At 44.9% G+C, this 20,388-nt stretch overlaps 1 protein-coding gene across 2 annotated transcripts in view; it reads left to right on the forward strand.

The window, feature by feature from the left end:
* Positions 1-20,388, forward strand: part of CA14 (carbonic anhydrase 14) — a 180,821-nt gene that overhangs the window by 112,906 nt on the left and 47,527 nt on the right. For both annotated transcript variants that reach the window (XM_068253513.1, XM_068253514.1), the window contains exon 4: positions 6,112-6,254. In XM_068253513.1, coding sequence (XP_068109614.1) covers positions 6,112-6,254 — 143 coding nt within the window. The remainder of the gene's footprint in view (positions 1-6,111; positions 6,255-20,388) is intronic.

The following is a 20,388-nucleotide window of genomic DNA, read 5'->3' on the forward strand; positions in this document are numbered from 1 at the left end:
TGACCTTCTGCCTGCCTGACTATCCCTCTGAACTCTGATTCTGTACCTTGCTATTTCTGATATCCTGTTGCCAAACTCTGCTCGTTCCTGGACTCTGTGTTTGCCTCCTGATTCTGTACCTTGCTATTCTGATACTCCGTTGCCAAACCCTGCCTGTTCATTGGATTCCGTATCTGTCTCCTGAATCTGTACCTTATCTGTCTGTGTGTTAACGACCTGGCTTGCTCGACCTCGAGAACTGACCCTCCTGTTAGAGGCAGTTCCCAGACCTGTTAGTGACACCCCCTCACTGGTGTCACTCACACTCTGTCCTTCCTACGCTCAGTCTAGCTCCTCCCTCGGGAGAAGTCTAGGCCTACGGAAGGAATTACTTCTGTGCTGTACTCAAAGTATTACTGTTGCACTTAACCACCCTGGCGTTCTATTAAGATCGCCAGGGCGGCTGCATGAGGGTTTTTTGTAAATAAAAAAAAAACTATTTCATGCAGCCAACTGAAAGTTGGCTGCATGAAAGCCCACTAGATGGCGCTCCGGAGGCGTTCTTCCGATCGCCTCCGGCGGCCAAAATTAACACGGAAGGCCGCAATGAGCAGCCTTCCGTGTTTGGCTTCTCCTGTCGCCATGGCGACGAGCGGAGTGACGTCATGGACGTCAGCCGACGTCCTGACTAGAGTTGGGCCGAACGGTTCGCCGGCGAACGTGGTTCGCGCGAACTTAGGTGGTTCGCGTGCGGGTGTCGCACGCGAACGTTTTGCGGCAAAAGTTCGCAAAAAATCGGTTCGCCCCATAATGCACCTGAGGGTCAACTTTGACCCTCTACATCACAGTCAGCAGGCCCAGTGTAGCCAATTAGGCTACACTAGCCCCTGGAGCCCCACCCCCCCCTTATATAAGGCAGGCAGCGGCGGCCGTTATGGCCACTCGTGTGCCTGCATTAGTGAGAGTAGGGCGAGCTGCTGCAGTCTCTCATAGGGAAAGATTAGTTAGGCTTAACTTCTTCCTGGCTGCATACCTGTTCTGTTCAGTGAGCCCTCAGCCCACTGCATACCTGTACTGTGATCCTGCCACTGCATACCTGTTCATTGATCCTGCCACTGCATACCTGTTCAGTGATCCTGCCAGTGCATACCTGTTCATTGATCCTGCCACTGCATACCTGTTCAGTGATCCTGCCAGTGCATACCTGTTCATTGATCCTGCCACTGCATACCTGTTCAGTGATCCTGCCAGTGCATACCTGTTCATTGATCCTGCCACTGCATACCTGTTCAGTGATCCTGCCAGTGCATACCTGTTCATTGATCCTGCCACTGCATACCTGTTCATTGATCCTGCCACTGCATACCTGTTCAGTGATCCTGCCAGTGCATACCTGTTCATTGATCATGCCACTGCATACCTGTTCAGTGATCCTGCCACTGCGTACCTGTTCAGTGATCCTGCCACTGCATACCTGTTCATTGATCCTGCCACTGCATACCTGTTCAGTGAACCCACCACTGCATACCTGTTCTGTTCAGTGAACAGTTTGGTGTGTCAGTGTGAAGCAGTACCTTAATTACACTACCTGATTGATGTATACACATGCAAGATGTTTTAAAGCACTTTAGGCCTGTCATTTAGCATTCAATGTGATTTCTGCCCTTAAAACGCTGCTTTGCGTCAAATCCAGATTTTTCCCGGGGACTTTTGGCATCTATCCCACTCCGCCATGCCCCCCTCCAGGTGTTAGACCCCTTGAAACATCTTTTCCATCACTTTTGTGGCCAGCATAATTTTTTTTTTTTTTCAAAGTTCGCATCCCCATTGAAGTCTATTGCGGTTCGCGAACTTTAACGCGAACCGAACCTTCCGCGAAAGTTCGCGAACCCGGTTCGCGAACCTAAAATCGGAGGTTCGGCCCAACTCTAGTCCTGACGTCCGCCGCCTCCGATCCAGCCCTCAGCGCTGGCCGGAACTATTTGTTCCGGCTGCGCAGGGCTCAGGCGGCTGGGGGGGCCCTCTTTCGCCGCTGCTCGCGGCGGATCGCCGCAGAGCGGCGGCGATCGGGCAGCACACGCGGCTGGCAAAGTGCCGGCTGCGTGTGCTGCTCTTTATTTCGTCAAAATCGGCCCAGCAGGGCCTGAGCGGCAGCCATCGGCGGTGATGGACGAGCTGAGCTCGTCCATACCGCTAAGATGGTTAAAGGGATACTGTAGGGGGGTCGGAGGAAAATGAGTTGAACTTACCCGGGGCTTCTAATGGCCCCCGCAGACATCCTGTGTTGGCGCAGCCTCTCACCGATGCTCCGGCCCCGCCACCAGTTCACTTGTGGAATTTCTGACTTTAAAGTCAGAAAACCACTGCGCCTGCGTTGCCATGTCCTCACTCCCGCTAATGTCACCAGGAGTGTACTGCACAGACACAGACCATACTGGGCCTGCGCTGTGCGCTCTTGGTGACATCAGCGGGATCGAGGACACGGCAACGCAGGCGCAGTGGTTTTCAGACTTCAAAGTCTGAAATTCCAGAAGTGAACCGGAGGCGGGGCCGGAGCATCGGTGAGTGGCTGCGCCAACACAGGATGTCTGTGGGGGACCGTTAGAAGCCCCGGGTAAGTTCAACTCATTTTCCCCTGACCCCCCTACAGTATCCCTTTAACACTCACTTGTTATCTCAGGTGTCCAGAGGTTAGTTGATATATCTGATTATCGGTGATACTGCAGATCATCGATAATCTGGTATATTCTGTATTCTCGGTGATACTGCAGTTCACCCGTAATCAGACCCTCTCTGTGTTAGGGCTCGTTTCCACTATTGCGGTGCAGAATCGCCTGGATTCCACCGCTGATGAAATCGCATGCGGATGCGATTCCGCATGCGTTTTTTGCCATAGGTGAGGGTATATGCGATTTTAACCATGTCACTGCCTGTGTGAATTTACATTGGTACCTATGCGAATTCGCATGCGAATTCGCGGCAAAAAACGCATGGGGAAAACGCATGCGATTTCCCTATTAAATACATTATGTGCGATTCGCCTGCATTCCACACGCAGGCGAATTCTGCAAGGTGTTCCGTGCAGATTTTCTCTGCACAATAAAACGCTCCCGCAGACGCATAAGTGGAAACAGGAACATTCACTTATATTGTCTATGCGAATCCGCATACGCAAGACGCATGCGGATTCGCGATAGTGGAAACGGGGCCTTACACCGATCGTTACAGTTAACCAAGCAGCAGCAGTTCCACCCAGTCTGAAACCAGCATCTCAACGCAGCTGCTTCTGGTCATGTGACCAACATTTGAAGACTCATTTCATACAATAAAGGTAATGCTCAGCTGCTAGATGGCATTTGTGTGTGAAGATAGGGGACAAATCCCCTTTAATTAAAAGTTATGTCATTTTCAGAAATTAAAATATTCCTATAGACATTTCTATTAAAAATTCCTACTGATCAGCTGTTGAGCTGTTTCCTCAGATAAGGTTTGTGGAGGTGGTGGGAATCATTGTGCCAAGTGAAGTGATACATGGAGGAGGGAGGTCACAGTAAGTGCACCGAGTGGGATTTGTTTTCACCTTCACTGTTTAGTGCTGCAATGCCCAGACAGGGTGGAAGGGGTCACAGTAAAGTTTCCAGAGGATATTTACGAGGATGGAGCACACGGGTGACACTGCATGCTTGCTGATTTTGACACTGATGATAGGGAATAGCATGAAAGATGTGCTGGCTGCAGTTCTTCAAGAGAGAAGACAGAAGAGAAACTCAGTAACAAGACGCTGCTATGGGGACTATGGAAAACAGGGACAACAGAGAAGGGGCCTAGCACGGCAATGATGAATGACTAAATAGCATGGGGGAGGAACGGGGGTGTGATACCAAGATACCAAATAACTGAGCAAGGCAGGATGGTGTGAAAGCTTGATTGAAACGCAGAGAAGGGAGAATTGTCACAGAAACCAGGGGCATGGAAATAGACGTCCAGAGGTCATGGGTGGCCTCTGACAGCATGAATAAGAAATAAGCAATGAAAGCAGCATGAGGGGCTCATTTGTGCAAAAGGGGAATATTTAATAATACTGTCGTGGATTTTAGAACAGGCACACTAATACATGTATTGAATGCAACGTTGTAGCATGATCCAGAAAATAAAAATACTTTATAATGTATTGTTACATATGCTCATACCTTGATATTCAAGGATTTTGCTTTGCTTAATTACTGACAGGTACAAAGAAAAAGTTAGGCAGCTGCCCACAGCTACCAATCAGATTCCTAGTTTCAAAAAATAGCTGAAACCTGGTTGGTTGATCTGGGTAACTGCTCGCTTTTTCTTAAAAAAGCCCCAAAGCAAATGTTACCATTGTATAGCATTCCAATATACAGTAGAATTCAGAATAAATGTCAGCCGTTTTATTTGTAAGAAGTCAAAAACTTTAGAGTCTTAAATGATTTCTGTATTTGTGAGTTATACAGTAGAGTGATTATTCATCTAGTAACTGTGTATTTAATAAAGACAGCTACGGTGAGAGGACGTGGCTGGCACCATTGTGGCTTTCCTTTAAAAAGAACAAATGCTGATTATCATGCCAATCCTTTTCCTCTTCTAAGCTACCGAGCCCTGGAAACAGTGAGTGCAGTTGGGACGACTGGATAGTGTACTGGTTAAAGAGACTGTCTGTGACACAGGCTGCAGCCAGTTACCTATTTAGCAAGAGGCGCCTCAAACTTCGATCTGAGCACTTGGTCGCACTTTAATCGGCCTGAGGAAGTCAGCGGAGATCCACAAAACGCATTGCCAGTACATATTAAACACTTCACCCCAAAGGGGTTTTTACCCTAACGGACAAGAGCGATTTTCACCTTTCAGTGCTCATCCCTTTCATTTGCCAATAGCTTAATCACTACTAATCACAATGAAATTATCTATATCTTGTTTTTTCTTCACCACCAATTAGGCTTTTTGGGGTTGATATTTGTTTTCAGTAATTACTTTATTTTCTTTGCATTTTAATAGGAAAAACAAGGAAAAAAAATAAATACACTATTTCTCCAATTTCATCCCCTATAGTTTCAATATAAACACTGCTACTGTTCATAAAACCCACACATTTTATCTGCCTGAACGCTCTGGTTATCACAAGATTTTAATTATGTCCCTAGTACAAAGTATGATGACAATATATTATTTGGAAATAAAGGTGTATTTTTTCGATGGTGTTTTTTTTTCACTAATCTCACATGCACGCTCGCGGGAACGCGCACATGCACGCGCGGGAGCATGCACGAGTGCACGTGCGCAGCAGCAGCATTGTTTGACTTATAAAAACCTCCTGCAGCCAAAGAGGCTCTAGCAGGACATTTATATAAGTCTGCTTGTCATTAAGTGGTTAAAATTCACTGAATTTATGAATTTGTCATTATTGAGCCACCTCTTATTTTCTTATTTTATTGTTTTTAACCCAGTTTTATTACACCACCGACCTTTTTACCCCTTTTGTGTTTTCTATTAGGGCAGCTGTACACATGCTAGATTCTTGTCAGAGATGGCTCCGACCAGCCGCCATATGTACCAGCTTTCATTGTGCCATATTATGGTGGAGAAATAATATATTGGCCTTGATAGCTATGTTGAAGTGAATGTAGAATGAAAAAAAAAAGATACATGTTTAGAGGGAAGGCTCTAGGGGTCCTATAAAGCCTTCCTGCTCCTCTCACGGTCCCCTTGTTACAGCGCTGTCACCCCCTGTTAGCAGTATTCGATGGATCAGTCAAATACTGCTCTGTGCCTCTATGGGAGGCTTCAGAAGTCTTCCGGACACCGGGTGCTCCCTAAGACGGGTGGCTCCATACTGCGCCGGCGTGCTCTCTTGCACACTCACGCATGCTCAGCAATGAACCACCCATCTTGTGGAGCACTCTGGCTTCTGAAGACTACCGAAACCTCCCGCGTCGAACGAGGTGACAGCGCTGGAACAAGAGGATCGTGAGAGGAATGGGAAGTAACTATAGGACCCAAAGCCTTGCCTCTCCATACGTAAGTATCTTTTTTTTTTCATTTGACATTAGCTTTAATGCAATTAAGTATACTGGAAATTGTCTGTGACACAAATTGTCTATTTTTGTTTAGTTCAACTCTCCCTGCCACCAACGATGCGCCTCCGTGGCCTGCCAAACAATTACACTGCTGTACAGCTCCATCTCCACTGGGGGAGTGAGGCTCATCCGGGAGGATCTGAACACACCATCAACAAACAGGTGTACCCAGGAGAGGTAAGAGGTCTTACAGCAATAACACAGTCAGTGGCAAGTCAGCATACCATTTAAAGGGAACCTGAAGTGAGAGGGATATGGAGGCTGCCATATACAGTATATTCCTTAAACAATACCAGTCACCCGGCATTCCTGCTGATCTCTTTGGTTGCAGAAGTGTCCGAATCACCCATCTGAAACGTAGATAATCCAGTCAGACTTCTGTCAGAAACACCTGATCTACATGCTTGTACAATCAGGGAACACACTTGTCTTTGAGTTTTCTGCGCACATATTTCTCCGTACGATTTCTGCACACCAAGTGTGTTTCTATTCTATGCAGAAAAAAGCGTGCATTTTTTCACAGTAGCTAATGTAATTGATACAGAAAACTGAGTAAATGTGCAGAATCATGATGCAGAATGTCAGGTTTTTTTCTGCTCTCGAAAAACACACTAAGTGTGAACTAGCCCATTGATTAACATGAGTTCTCAGTTTTTCTGTGCAGAAAACGCGTATGAAAACTGTCAAGTGTGTTCCCTGGCTAAGAGTCTATGCCTGAAAGTATTTGAAACAGAGGCTTAGCAAAAAAGACTGGTATTGTTTAAAGAGAAACTACGACCAAGAATTGAACTTTATCCCAATCAGTAGCTGATACCCCCTTTTACATGAGAAATCTATTGCTTTTCACAAACAGACCATTAGGGGGCTCTGTATGGCTGATATTGTGGTGAAACCCCTCCCACAAAGAAATTCTGAGTACATACTCTTGGCAGTTTCCTGTCTGTGAACCTTGCTGCATTGTGGGAAATAGCGGTTTACAGCTGTTTCCAACTGCCAAAAAAAAGCATGCAGCAGCTACATCACCTGCCAACAGTAAAAATGGCACCATGTAATAAATGTCAGAATGTAAATCAGGGATTTAAAAGATTTTACAATGGGCAAACACTGACTAAATCATTTATACATAATTATTGTAAAAAATGAAGCACTTTTTTATTACATTATTTTCACTGGAGTTCCTCTTTAAAAGGAAATAACTGTCAGCCTCCATATCCCTCTAAATTCTGCTTCCCTTTAAGAACTCCCTTACCTGGCATTTTTTATTGCAGGAAACCTAAACTAAAAAAAATGTACACAATTCAGTGTGGAAGTTTAGTTTTCCTGTTTTGTTTTTAATTTTTTTTTTTTTTTATTGTGGCAAGATAGAAAAACAGCATGTTACAAGATCACGTCTTTACATTTGAATACCATGTGGGAGTTATAATTCTTTCAGGTTGTTATTACAATCCATTGGGCAAGGGTTCATATCAATTCTTATAGCTGTGACATTTGTCACTGTGGCAGACAGTTAAGCTGATCAAAATTCACTAATCAAAGCTTATTAGGAACTATTGATCCTTTCAGCACCTTAGGCCCCGTTCATACTGCACGCGTTTCCAGTCGTGTTTTGGGAACGCGTGCAGGAGGCCGACACGCATGACATCAGACAGTGCATAGAGTGCACTGTCTGATGTTTACAATGCATGCGTTCCGGACCGGTGTGGTCCGGGAACGCATGCTGCACGCATTTTTTACAGAAACACATGGCTGACCCATTCACTGAAGTGAATGGGATCAGCCACGCAACGCATACAAATGCGGATGGCGTACGTTCCTATATTCCGAACACACGGCCGTCCGCTTTGTAATGTGAACAGGGCCTAATCTATATTGATTTTATTTTTGCCGAAATGTTATTACCTATCGATCACTGTATAGTTTACTGAGTTTTACCAAGTCTACATAGTGCATTAATAATACTGTAACTTGCTATATACATGCAACATCTATGTTGCTTGTATAAAAGACAACATAGGCGTTGCATGTATAATGTGAGTTATGCTTCTTGAGTTGTTGAGTTCAATAGTCACAGAGGCATTTCAATCCATGCTCCCAGCTAGCAGAAGACTGAAACCAACAATCCACAACAGTAAAGATGATCTTATGCATTTTTACAAGTAGCGCAGTGCCATCTACAGGCCAAATGTATGAACACCACATGCTTAAATGTGCTAGTAGCTTCCATAAAACCTGGTAAACTTTAGGAAAGTTCTATGTGCATGTAGATTTTGCCAGAGCTTTGTGAATATACCTCAATATATGGAAGATATTGATTATTTACCTGATCTACACAAACTGTATAGTGGACGTCTATCAATACTGATCATCATACTGATCAATACTGATGCATCATGGACTGTCAGTGGGGAAAGAAGGGTACAGATCCCCCAGGAATGATCTGGACAGTGGGCTCAGGCTTAGATTGTGACAGTGTGCAAGTTCTGCATCCACCATCCAGTTGGTCAGATTATCTAAAAATGTTACATCTTGAACAGGAGACACGTCTCTATCAACTACAAAGGGGTGCAGTAGTCTTTAGATACAAAATGGAATGCAGTATGTGATGCTTTGGTCTGATGTGATGGAGAAGACGGTTGCAATAGTTTGCTGCCTAACAGGACATATATTTTGAAAGTAATATAATCCAGACCTGCTGGTCCACTTGAGTTCTTCATCACTTTCCAACGTTATGTTTCCTATGTGCTACTAGTGAAGACACTCCCCAACAGCAACTCAGACCACTCCTGAGAACCTGAACATGAGTCACTAAGGCCCTGACTCACACACTGCATGGCAGGTTCACTGGCGTTTATACAAGTTGCATACTGGACGTTGTGCAAATAGTACAGCTTCCGTTATATTCACACTGTATATATTGCTATCATAATGTACATTACACAAATTGAGTAACACACGTTATACACGCAACACACGCATTCTGAATATAACAGGTGGTTTTTTTTTTGTGAATCAGGGCCTAAGTCACATGACCACTATTTCAGGGTTAAAAGCATCCCAAAAAGGGTCATGAAACAAGTGTGGCCATCATGATACACACCAATAACAAGTGTACACAGTGGCCACAAAAACACCTGATCTGAAGTATAGTATAGTCCTCTGTTGGGGCCCCACTGCTGTTGCAGGGTCTTTTCACCTCTAGTTACACCCCTGATGTATTATGTCAATAATGTGAGAGAAAGATGAGAAGTGATTATTCTGTAGAAACCTTTAAGGTGGCCATACACTGGCCCGATTCGCCACCGTTTCGACAGCAGATTCGATCACTGGGATTGAATCTGCTGCCAATCGTTCGCGCTACACGCCGAATTTCGATCCTTTTCGTCCGATCCCGTCGATCGCTCCGTGCAGAAAATTAGCGTCAATCGCCCGCGGGTAGGGAGCGCGTCGCTAGCGGCGTTCGAGTACCCGACGACCGACGCAATAGAGCCGCATACATTACCTGCTCCGCCGGCACGTCTACGCCTGGTCACCGCTGCTCCGTCTCCGCTCTGGTCTCCGGCATGCTTCAGTTCCTCCTGCCCGACAGGAAGTTTAAACAGTAGAAGGCGCTCTACTGTTTAAACTTCCTGCCGGGCAGGAAGAAGTAAAGCATGCCGGGGTCGGAGACCAGAGCGGAGACGGAGTAGCGGTGACCTGGGGACTGGAGTCGCGCCGGCGGAGCAGGTAATGTATGCGGGCATGCGGGTGGGGGGGAGCGGCGGCAGCACCACCACCACCACAACAGATTGTGATCGGTTTCAGGCTGAAATCGGTTCACAATCTGTTTGCAGTAAAGGTAGCCATACGATCCCTCTCTGATAAGATTCGATCAGATAGGGATCTGTCAGTTGGTCGAATCTGATGGCAAATCGACCAGTGTATGGCTACCTTTATTGTTCATCAGTGCCCATGTATATGTTCTCCTTCCTCGGCTATGTTTATAACTTATTTACTTGTGCTCTTTAACAGCCTAAGAATGAACCCTGGCTTTGGAATTCTTAATGAACTTCTCTTCCCATACCCTTTTTATAATAAACTGATCCTGTAAGATATTGCTTTGAGGCTTATAATCTTACTGCATGGTTTGCAGCATTAGACAGGCTCAGCTCAACTAAATCTATTCTCTGCTGGAGACGTTTATCCCATATCCCTGGCAAGCAGCCCTAACAGGCTGGTGATCAAACTTTGAAACTCTAAGAGAGTGGGAAGGCATTCTCAAAAAGGCATCTAAAAGCCAAAGTCCAGGGCTCCAAACACAGGTTTAATAAACACAACATCTAATAATTTAGAAAGCAGAGTGACCAAATGTTACATTTGTTATGTTTTGGAACTTTTGCAGCTACCAATCATGTTCTAAAAAATTGGTCATGTGACCTGAAGCAGCCCAGTTAAAGGGAATAGCAGCATGCTCTCTGTAGGTGGGCTACTGCTTGGTTCAGCATCATTAGGCTGCTCAACCTACAAGGAACAGAGCAGAGACAAAACTCTGTGCATTTCTAAATGACTGTACTCAGTAATTCCTATGGCCAAGTCAGATAAATGGATTACAGGCTAGTGTTTGGCACAACAATACAGAGGTGGCCATACACTCGTCAGATTAGCAGCAGATAGATCATCAGATATATTTCTTATCTATCTGATGTGTTTAGGAACATTTTTTACTAGGATTATAATTCCAATAGATTTCAGTTTGAAATCTATTGAAAATCGATCTGATGGCATTTTTTTTGCCATCAGATTTCCATTAGGGCCAATGCAAAATGATAAGCAATCTCAACAGATCGACCTAGATTTTCCACCCTGCCAGATCGTTGGAAATCAATTGAAATCGGCCGCCAATCGATCGATCGATTTTGATCATTCGATCGGTCAACAGATTTGCTATCGATCGATCGATCGATCGATTTTGATCATTCGATCGGCCAGAAAATCGGCTGAGTGTATGGGCCCCTCTAACAGTTTAGGAAGACTGCTGTAAGAGTAGGGTTCATTTTAGGTGTAGCTAGTGTTATGATGGCCATACACGGTACAATTTTTTTCATACAATCTTACCATTTCTATGTAGTATAAGGGTAAATTAAGTAAATACTGTATACTGAAAGGATAATTTAGGTAGTTCCCTTATATTACATAGAAATGGTAAGATTGTATGAAAAAATTGTACCATGTATGCCCATCATTAGGGAGAGTTTAATTAGTTTTAGACATATATTAGGAGCTAATATATATTAGGAGCTAATGTTGATCTTTGGGATATACTTACAATAATGTTGATCTTTGGGAGTAGTCAGTGCATTCCCGTCTGGCCATACCCTAGGCAGCCTTATTACTTCATCAGTACTTGCTGCTTCTGTTGACCTGACCTCCAGCATGTCCCTCTGTTGTCTTTCTGCAAGAATAACTTCTGTACTTTACTACCAAGCTTCTCTTTCCTTCCCATGTGACCACTGCCTGCCACCAGAATGGGACAAAGGTCAGGTGAAAACATCATCAGAGGCTAGAAGGGGGCATTGCTAGCACACAAGAGGAATGATAGGACATTTTGCTGTCATGTGATCATCTACACTTTCCCTTTAAGCAACGTAAATGTTGAGATTAGGTGTAAGCCTTACACCTAATCTCAACATTTACGTTGCTTAAAGGGAAAGTGTAGATGATCACATGACAGCAAAATGTCCTATCATTCCTCTTGTGTGCTAGCAATGCCCCCTTCTAGCCTCTTACACTGTAAGGTCTTGTTTACATTGCTTTCCATTTGCGTGGCCGTCCGCGTTTGGCGTTTTTTGACGCGTTTTTTCTTTCCGATTCCTGTCGATTACCTGTGCGCTGTTTTTATTTTTGTAAAAGCGCTTTTCTAAGCGCTTTTGCAGAGCGATTGCGTTTTTACACTTCCTGACGTCAGTCAGGAAGTAAACTCTTTGATCCGGAAAAGAATAAATACAATGTATTTATTCTTAAAAATGCTCACGCAATCGCTGCACAACGCGATTTTGTGAGCGTTAGCGTTTTTCCTATACCTTCCATTGAGGCAAAATCGCCTCAAAAATGACCCATGCAGCGATTTTCTGAGCGGATCGGAAACAAACCGCTCAGATGGGAACTCATAGAGATTCATGGTGTAAGCGCTTTCAGGGCGATTTTGAAAAATTGCCAGCACTTAAAAAATGAGAAAAACGCCTCTAGTGTGAACGAGCCCTGAGAGTATTAATTTTAGGAAATCTTCACACCGGATCAAAACAGCACTGTGTGAAAAATGCGGCATCCACACTCACTGCAGTAAAATCTTGGAGCCAGTATATGAAGGATTGCTTTGTTGTTGGCTAGGTGTATCATTTCAGGACCATAACTTTCATCTATTAGGCAGACATACAGATAATATTAGAACAGAGGCGCCTATACAGGATAATATACACTAAAATCAGTTTAAAAAGGGAGGTAGTGGTGCACTTACCTCCCCAAAGATGACTCGATTTTGGCAAATTCAAGCAAAAAAGAACCACAGTACAACACGTTTTGCAGGTGTAACCCACTTCATCAGGCAGATTTAGAAGTAACTGGTACGAGTACAAATTAGACCAAGTGGTTGGTCTTATTTGTACTCATGCCAGTTACTCCTTAATCTGTTCGATGAAGCAGGATACTCCTGTAAAATGTGTTGCACTAAGGAGTATTCCCTTTTTAAACTGATTTTAGTGTATATTATCCTGTATTGGCACCCCTATTTTAATATCATCTGCAAGTTTCATCGACCCTTGGTAGAGGGGTGTTCTTAACCTGAGTGGGTTCAGGTCTAAGCTCCTGTGGTTGCCATAGCGGTAACCCTTGCTTTTGAGTATAACTTCATACAAAGTACTTGTTTACACAATCCTAACTTACTACACTATTGGGGGCTCTCAGTTTTACCATTTTGTCTTCCTACAAGGCAGACATAGGCATATCAACAGAGAGCAATTGGCTATGAACATTCAGATCCTGCTGTTGATCAGAGATGTGAAGTGAAGTTCAAAAATGCATTATTTTTCATTGTCATGTGACCTCCCCTGGACTAAACTGAATCTTTGCAAAGGACCAATCAGAGTTAGAAGGTTAACATTTCATACTTATTGCCTTGAGTAAATCACCAGCTATTAGATAGTTAATCATTGGTCTATGAATCTGATTAGTAGCGTGCAAAGATCTGGTTATACTGATGATAATTTCACTGAGTAAAAAAAAAACATCCCCCAAAGTCTTTATTTTCAGCTAACACCAACTGTTGGCATTTCAGCAGAAGATGGAGTTGCTGTGTTGTGTTTAGCTGCACAGTCTATTTGCTTGCAGTAAAGGTTAACTTGTCTGCAGTCACAGCAGGCACACATTGGTTTTCAAGTTCAGTAGCTCCATGTGGATTATAAGTCTGCAGAATCCAATGGCCAGGCATTATGGAATGCGCTTACTGAGCGCACACAGCAGCCCCATACTGCTCTGAGCATAGGAAACAAAGACCCCTCAGTGCGAGAGATAGCCGAGTCAGCACTCTCTCACCTTCCAATGTGTGTGCGCAAACTCAGTACAATAACACAGGATTTATGCCGTGATAATTGCACTATCAGGATCTATTACTATAAACCTTTGTGGAATACCTTGCTGCTCTTAATTATTTGTACACAACTCCTCTACACCTCTAGTGAAACAGAGCGATTCAATAACAAAATGCATTCTCACTTGTAATTCATCACTACTGGTCCTGTATTCCTTCATTAAAACAAACCTAAATAAAAATAACTTGATGAGATAAACAATTGTAACCATAGTCCTAATTCTAAATAGGTCTTTCCTAGAATCCCATGATCTTATTTTGTGTTTAAAATGTATACTGTATTTAAAAAAATACCCTTAAAGAGAACACCAGGCTGCTGAAAACAAAAAAAGGAGCCTGGGATCCTCTTTTGGATTGCGACCGCACTCCTTTTCACACGCGCCTGTGGCTGTATTGCGTCTGAGCAAGTATGTCCAAACCTGCTCAGTAGCAAGAAACCGCTAATGTACAAGGCTGATGACAGTATGACAGGGCTGCATTTATTAAAAGGTAAGGTAGCAGCCTTTGAGTTCCACTCTGGTATCTTTCATGGTGTTTTCTTGGGAACTTTGATACTATTTAATCTGTTCTTATTACGACATAGAGGACACTTGAATCATGCATAGCTACCTAAAGTAAGCACAGAAATATGTGTAGCGAGACAGACTGGATCGCTAATGAATGTAACAGGGCCTCTTAGTGGATACCGCCTCCAGTGGCACCCTGCCTCCTAGAATCATGCAGACACCAGTATCAATGCAATATATTTATTCCCCACTGACCAACGTGATCTAATGGGGTGAAGTAAGCAATAGAAAATATAGCACTAATCAAACACTTGTTAACTCAGCAAGATCATAACAGTAACAGTAATACGCTTCACACATTCAAAGTGCATAGAAAGTGTATGTCCAAGGTAGCCACCTCCTGCGCCCCTCCAGTGTCACACAGTTCTGGTCCGGCAGCTGTATCCTTTCACCAAGATCCAGCAGCAAGATTCAGCTCAGGGTGCAGCAAATCTGTGTCACAGGATCCCTTCTTCACACTCAGCAATCAAATAGAAGCCAGTCCTATGGATTTAGGCCTGAAGATCCAGTCCCAGTCACTCCAGACCTCACTCCCAGGCTCTAGGCACACCAGCCACACCTCAGCTCCCAGCAGCCTCTGCTCACTCCAGCCTCTCTTCCAGAATTCTCTGCAGTCTTAAAGGAACTATGCCCTCTAAAGGCAGCAGTACATAACATAACAATAACAGCACATTATATGGTGTTACATTCTCCCCCCACTTGAAAAGCTTGGGTCCTCCCAAGTACGGAAAGTTACACAACTTTTCTTTAATTCACAGACATAGACATACCTAAATGGTCTGGATATACTGACCATAACTAAATGGAACCCACCAACTAGCACTAGGTACTTTGGCTCCACAGGGATACAGGGTGCCACCTGAAAGACCTGAGTTCATGGTTTTGGGAACATGGGCGTTGATCTCTCGTTGTGAAGCACATACTCTCTCTTCACTGCAGTTCCCCAAAGAATCATAAGTTAATCTTTTAGGAGCTCTAATTTGTCGAGGCTCCCTTTTCTCCAATGGACTTTCTTGGACATTTTCTTCCTGAACTTCTTGTTCTATTATTGTATGACTTTCTGGTTCTTTATCCTTCAAAATATCCACTGGTAGCAATTCTTCCTCAACTTTGTCTGAAAGAAGAGTACCATCTGTATCACTTTCAGTCACCAGGTCTTCTAGATTGCCTGAAGCATTTTGTTCCAGACTACTTGATGGGACAAACTCGGGCGCTTCTATTCTGAGTTGGCTCTCCTCAGCATCTTTCTCCACTACATCTGGACTAGTCTGTGGCACACTCACATCTTCGGGCCTCAAATCTAAGCCATTCTCAAGAGGACCCCAAACAAATCTTCCTACTGGGGGTGCGTCCCATCCCCACTCTTCATCATCTTCTTCAGTGTTGTGGTCACACTCAGGTGATGCTGCCATGCTCCCCTTCTGTGTGGCTAACCGCTGTGACCTCCTCAACTGACGACCTTGATCATGCTCAGCTGCCACAGGATCAGGCATTCTCACTGCTTGTCCCAGTGGTAACAGGTTATTGCGGTGCCATGACTTCACAGGCCCACTTTGTCCTTCTGGCCGAATCCGATATACAGGAATACCTGGCAGTTGAGAACACACCTCATACACCTGCGAACTCCAGCGATCAGCAAGCTTGTGTTTTCCAGGGATCCACAGATTTCTTAACAACACACGATCACCTGGCTTTAAATCATGAATCCGGATTCTTTGGTCGTACCTGGCCTTATTCTGCTGTCCCCGCCTTTCTGCAGCCTCTTGAGCTTTTTCATAAGCAGTCTTCAGGCTCTTTTGGAGACGCTCCACATACCCCTTGTAAGAGACTGTTGTTGTATCATCACAAGAAGTCCCAAAAACAGTGTCAATTGGCAACCGGGCCTCCCGCCCAAACATCAGAAAGTATGGAGAAAATCCAGTGGCATCATTCTCAGTACTATTGTAGGCATGGACAACAGCAGCAATATGTTTGCTCCATTGAGCCTTCTTCTCACTGGGTAAGGTCCCCAACATATTTAACAATGTTCTGTTGAATCTCTCTGGTTGTGGATCTCCCTGAGGATGATAAGGTGTAGTTCTGGTCTTCTTTACACCCAACAAACTCAGCAACTCACGTATCAACTTGCTTTCAAAATCTCGACCCTGATCTGAGTGAATGCGTTGCGGGAGGCCATAATGTACGAAGTATCTCTCCACCAGTACCTTTGCTACTGTCATAGCCTTCTGGTCCCTAGTAGGGAAGGCCTGGGCATACCTGGTATAATGGTCGGTGACCACCAAGACATTGGCAAACCCACCCTCATCAGGCTCGATACATAAGAAGTCAATGCACACTAAGTCCATTGGTCCTTGGCTTTGTAGATGTCCCAATGGTGCAGCTCGCACTGGCTGTGTCTTCCGTTGTACGCACCTGGAGCAAGACCGGCAGTAATTCTCCACATCCTGTCTCATACCCGGCCAGTAAAAGCGATCCTGCAACAACTTCAGGGTGCGATCAACACCCAAATGCCCATGATCATCATGAAGGGAGGAACAGACCATGTCCCTGTATTTTTCAGGTAGCAGTAACTGCCATTTCTCTGTGTTCTCAGCAGCTGGTGCTAACCGGTACACCAAACCATTCTTCATTTTCAGATGACTCCACTCTCTAAGCAATAATCCAACCAGTGGATGGTTGATATCTTTTAGGTGGTTTTGGTTATTCTCATGTAGAGCCTTTTTGACACCCCGGCACAGTGTATCTTCAGCTTGATCATGATGCAGATCTGACAAACTCAGTGCAGGTAATGAAGTGCTTTTCAATGTCACCATATTGCAGTACCTCTGAGGAATTGCTTCATGTGATAGTCCTAGCTTTTCAGCAGCACAGATTGTCCGAATCTCGCATTGTAGACCTTGGCACATGGCTCTCACACCTGGGGCTGGAACCTCTAGCCACTCATCTTCAGGCTGCAACACATCATGAGGTCTTCTAGAAAGCCCATCTGCATCCTGATTTGCCATGCCTGGACGGTACTTGAGACTGAATCTGTAATTAGCAAGGGCCGCCAACCATCGATGTCCTGTAGCATCTAATTTAGCTGTGGTCAGCACATAAGTGAGAGGGTGGTTATCAGTCTGTACTTCAAACTCGGCTCCATATAGATACTCATGAAGCTTGTCTACCACAGTCCACTTCAGTGCCAGGAACTCAAGCTTGTGTGCTGGGTAATTCCGCTCTGTTGGTGACAGACTCCTGCTCACAAAGGCTATCGGCTTCAGTCTACTCTCCTGCTCCTGGTACAAAACACCCCCTAGCCCATCTCTGCTGGCATCAATGTGTAAGACATACGGCTTCTGAGGGTCTGCATAAGCTAAAACAGGTGTGCTGGTTAGACAACTTTTAAGCTTCTCAAAGGCAGAGTCACACTCCTCTGTCCATTGCTCAATGAGAGACTCTTTTCCTGCACGTTGCAGAACGTTATTCTTCTGATCTTGTTTAGACCCTGGAGCCTGCACCTTTTCTTTCACTTGGAGCAAATCATTGAGGGGTCTTGCGATCTGTGCAAAGCCTTTGACAAACCTTCGATAGTAAGAACAGAAACCCAAGTATGAACGGAGCTCAGAAACTGTTTTAGGTTTTGGCCAAGTTGTTAGTGCTTCAACCTTTGAAGGATCCGTTGCTACACCATCAGCCGACACTACATGTCCCAGGTACGTTACAGATGGAAGGCAGAATTGGCACTTTTCCAGCGACAACTTTAACCCTTCCTTCTTCAACCGGTCCAGCACCTTGATTAGCCGAGTCTCATGCTCTTCCAGGTCTCTTCCAAACACAATGACATCATCCAAATACACAAGCACCTCCAGCAGGTTCATATCTCCCATTGTATTTTCCATTAACCTCTGAAAGGTGGCTGGAGCACCCATGAGTCCCGGGGGCATCCTATTGAATTCGAAGAATCCTAAAGGACAAATGAAGGCAGTTCGCTCCTTGTCTTCAGGATGCATTGGAATCTGATGATATCCACTTTTAAGATCCAGCACACTTAACCACTTAGCTCCAGCCAAGCATTGCAATACATCTTCCACTCGTGGTGTGGTATACTGATCTGGAATAGTACGTCGATTCAAAGTTCTATAGTCTACACACATTCGAATAGTACCATTCTTCTTCCGCACCACTACAATTGGTGAAGCATAGGGACTTCGAGACTCTCTAATGATTCCAGTTCTTTTGAGTTCTTCCAGCTGTTTCTGTAAATCTTCAATGTCTCCAAGGGCTAGCCGCCTTGACCTTTCCCGGAATGGCCGGTCATCTTGAAGGCGAATACGGTGCTGTGTACTTTTTGCACATCCGACATCATATTCGTGTTGTGCAAAGATTTCACTTTGTCCTCGCAGAATGTTGAGCAATCGTTGTCTCCACTCTGAAGGCAAAAGGGAGTTTTGAGAAACTGAGATCTCCAATTTGTTCTCCAGCTCTTCTGCCTCTCCCCCCACTTGAAAAGGGGTCGTCACTCGGCTTGCTACAAACACCGTTCCCAGTTTTGCCCGAGGTCTTAACATGACTGGTTGTGGTAAGGTGTTTCTGATTCCTACAAGCACTCTGCCATTCTTGCGTTGCAAATCCTCTGCGGGGATAGTCTCAGGGATAATTTCCACCCCTAGCGGCAATCCAGATCCTTCCTCCCCTTCGATCAACAGCAACGGGACTGACTCCTTCCATGTCGTTCTCACTTCAGCTTTCAGACATACCACTTGTCCAGGCATCAACTGACAGTCTTCTCGCTGAGATAACCATACACTTCCAACCCCATGGGCTGGGGCCTCCCGCTCCACCAACAGTTGTTCCCATGCGGCTTGAAGCAAAGGGTGCAATGGACTAGGTGGCTGCCCATAACGGTCCATGATGGGCTCCAATACTCGTCTAACCAGGTGATTATTAGTTCCAAGGATCACTGAGTACCGTGAGGACCCTGGCGGTCGGGGGCAGACTACTGCTAGTGTATCCAGGACTTCTTGAGTTCCTGCCACTTTATATCCTAGCTGAATCTGAAGGTTCACATATCCATCATATGGTAGCTGTTTCTCACTGATTCCCCAGATCTCCAGCTTATCCAGTGCCTGTAAAGGACAATGAGCTAAATGCTTCTCATAAAAGTCTCTATACAACAATGTCACTTGTGCGCCTGTGTCCAGTAATGCATGAGTGAATACACCTTCTATCTGTACTGGCACCACTGGTGATGGTCCCAAAAGATCTTTAGGGAATGTGGTGGCTCCTGCTTCAGAAGCAGATTTGGCCAAAGCTTTCGGCCTCTTCTCTCGTTTCCTCATTTGTTGGCATTGGGTACGTGTAAAGCCTGATGTGGGTGCAGCTCCCAATGACTCTTTTTGCTCAGTCACTTTCTTACTGGCAAAGTCTTTGGAGATTTTCTTACCAAAGTGGTTTTCCACAAGCTGGTTGGTCTTCCTCTTCCTGCTGTTGAAATCTGATTGCCAGCTACACTCCTGCTGGATGTGACCCAACTCACCACCACGATAACCAGTCTTTTTTTGTGGTCCTCCCCTTGACGGGACTATTGCTTCTGTCTGGTACTTGGATACATCAGAAGAGGACCTTTCTGTCTTCTGTGATGTCAGAGCCTGCAGGACTCGCAACTGTGTCTTCTGCATTTCGCATTGTGTCTGTACTACTTGGGTCAACACCTTCCACAGACTGGTTAATGATGCATCCTCCGGAAAGTTGTTTTGAGACACTGGTTCTGCCTCCACTGTACGGACTTGAGAAATCTTCACGGGCCTTGCACTAGTATACCCAGACTTTAGATCTTGTAATGCTTCCTCTTCTCGAATTTTCTTAATCAGTTGAGGATAGCTTGGCACCTCCACTTGATCCCCCAAGTGTAACTTGAACACCACTGGGTCAAGAGCTTGTGATCCCTCTTGGATTTGACGGATTCGGGCCCGATCCACCTGCTTTGGGTCTATTCCTTTACTTAACACTAACTGATGCAGGAGGCGGTCTAGTCGCCTTACATAACTTGACAGCTTTTCTCCAACCTTCTGGTAGGTGTGTTCAAATTGGTACAGTAAATCAGCGGGCTTATCAATCTTCCCAAACACACTATGCAATGCATCAA

This window comes from Hyperolius riggenbachi, chromosome 9 (assembly GCF_040937935.1).
Source record: "Hyperolius riggenbachi isolate aHypRig1 chromosome 9, aHypRig1.pri, whole genome shotgun sequence".
Taxonomy (NCBI): domain Eukaryota; kingdom Metazoa; phylum Chordata; class Amphibia; order Anura; family Hyperoliidae; genus Hyperolius; species Hyperolius riggenbachi.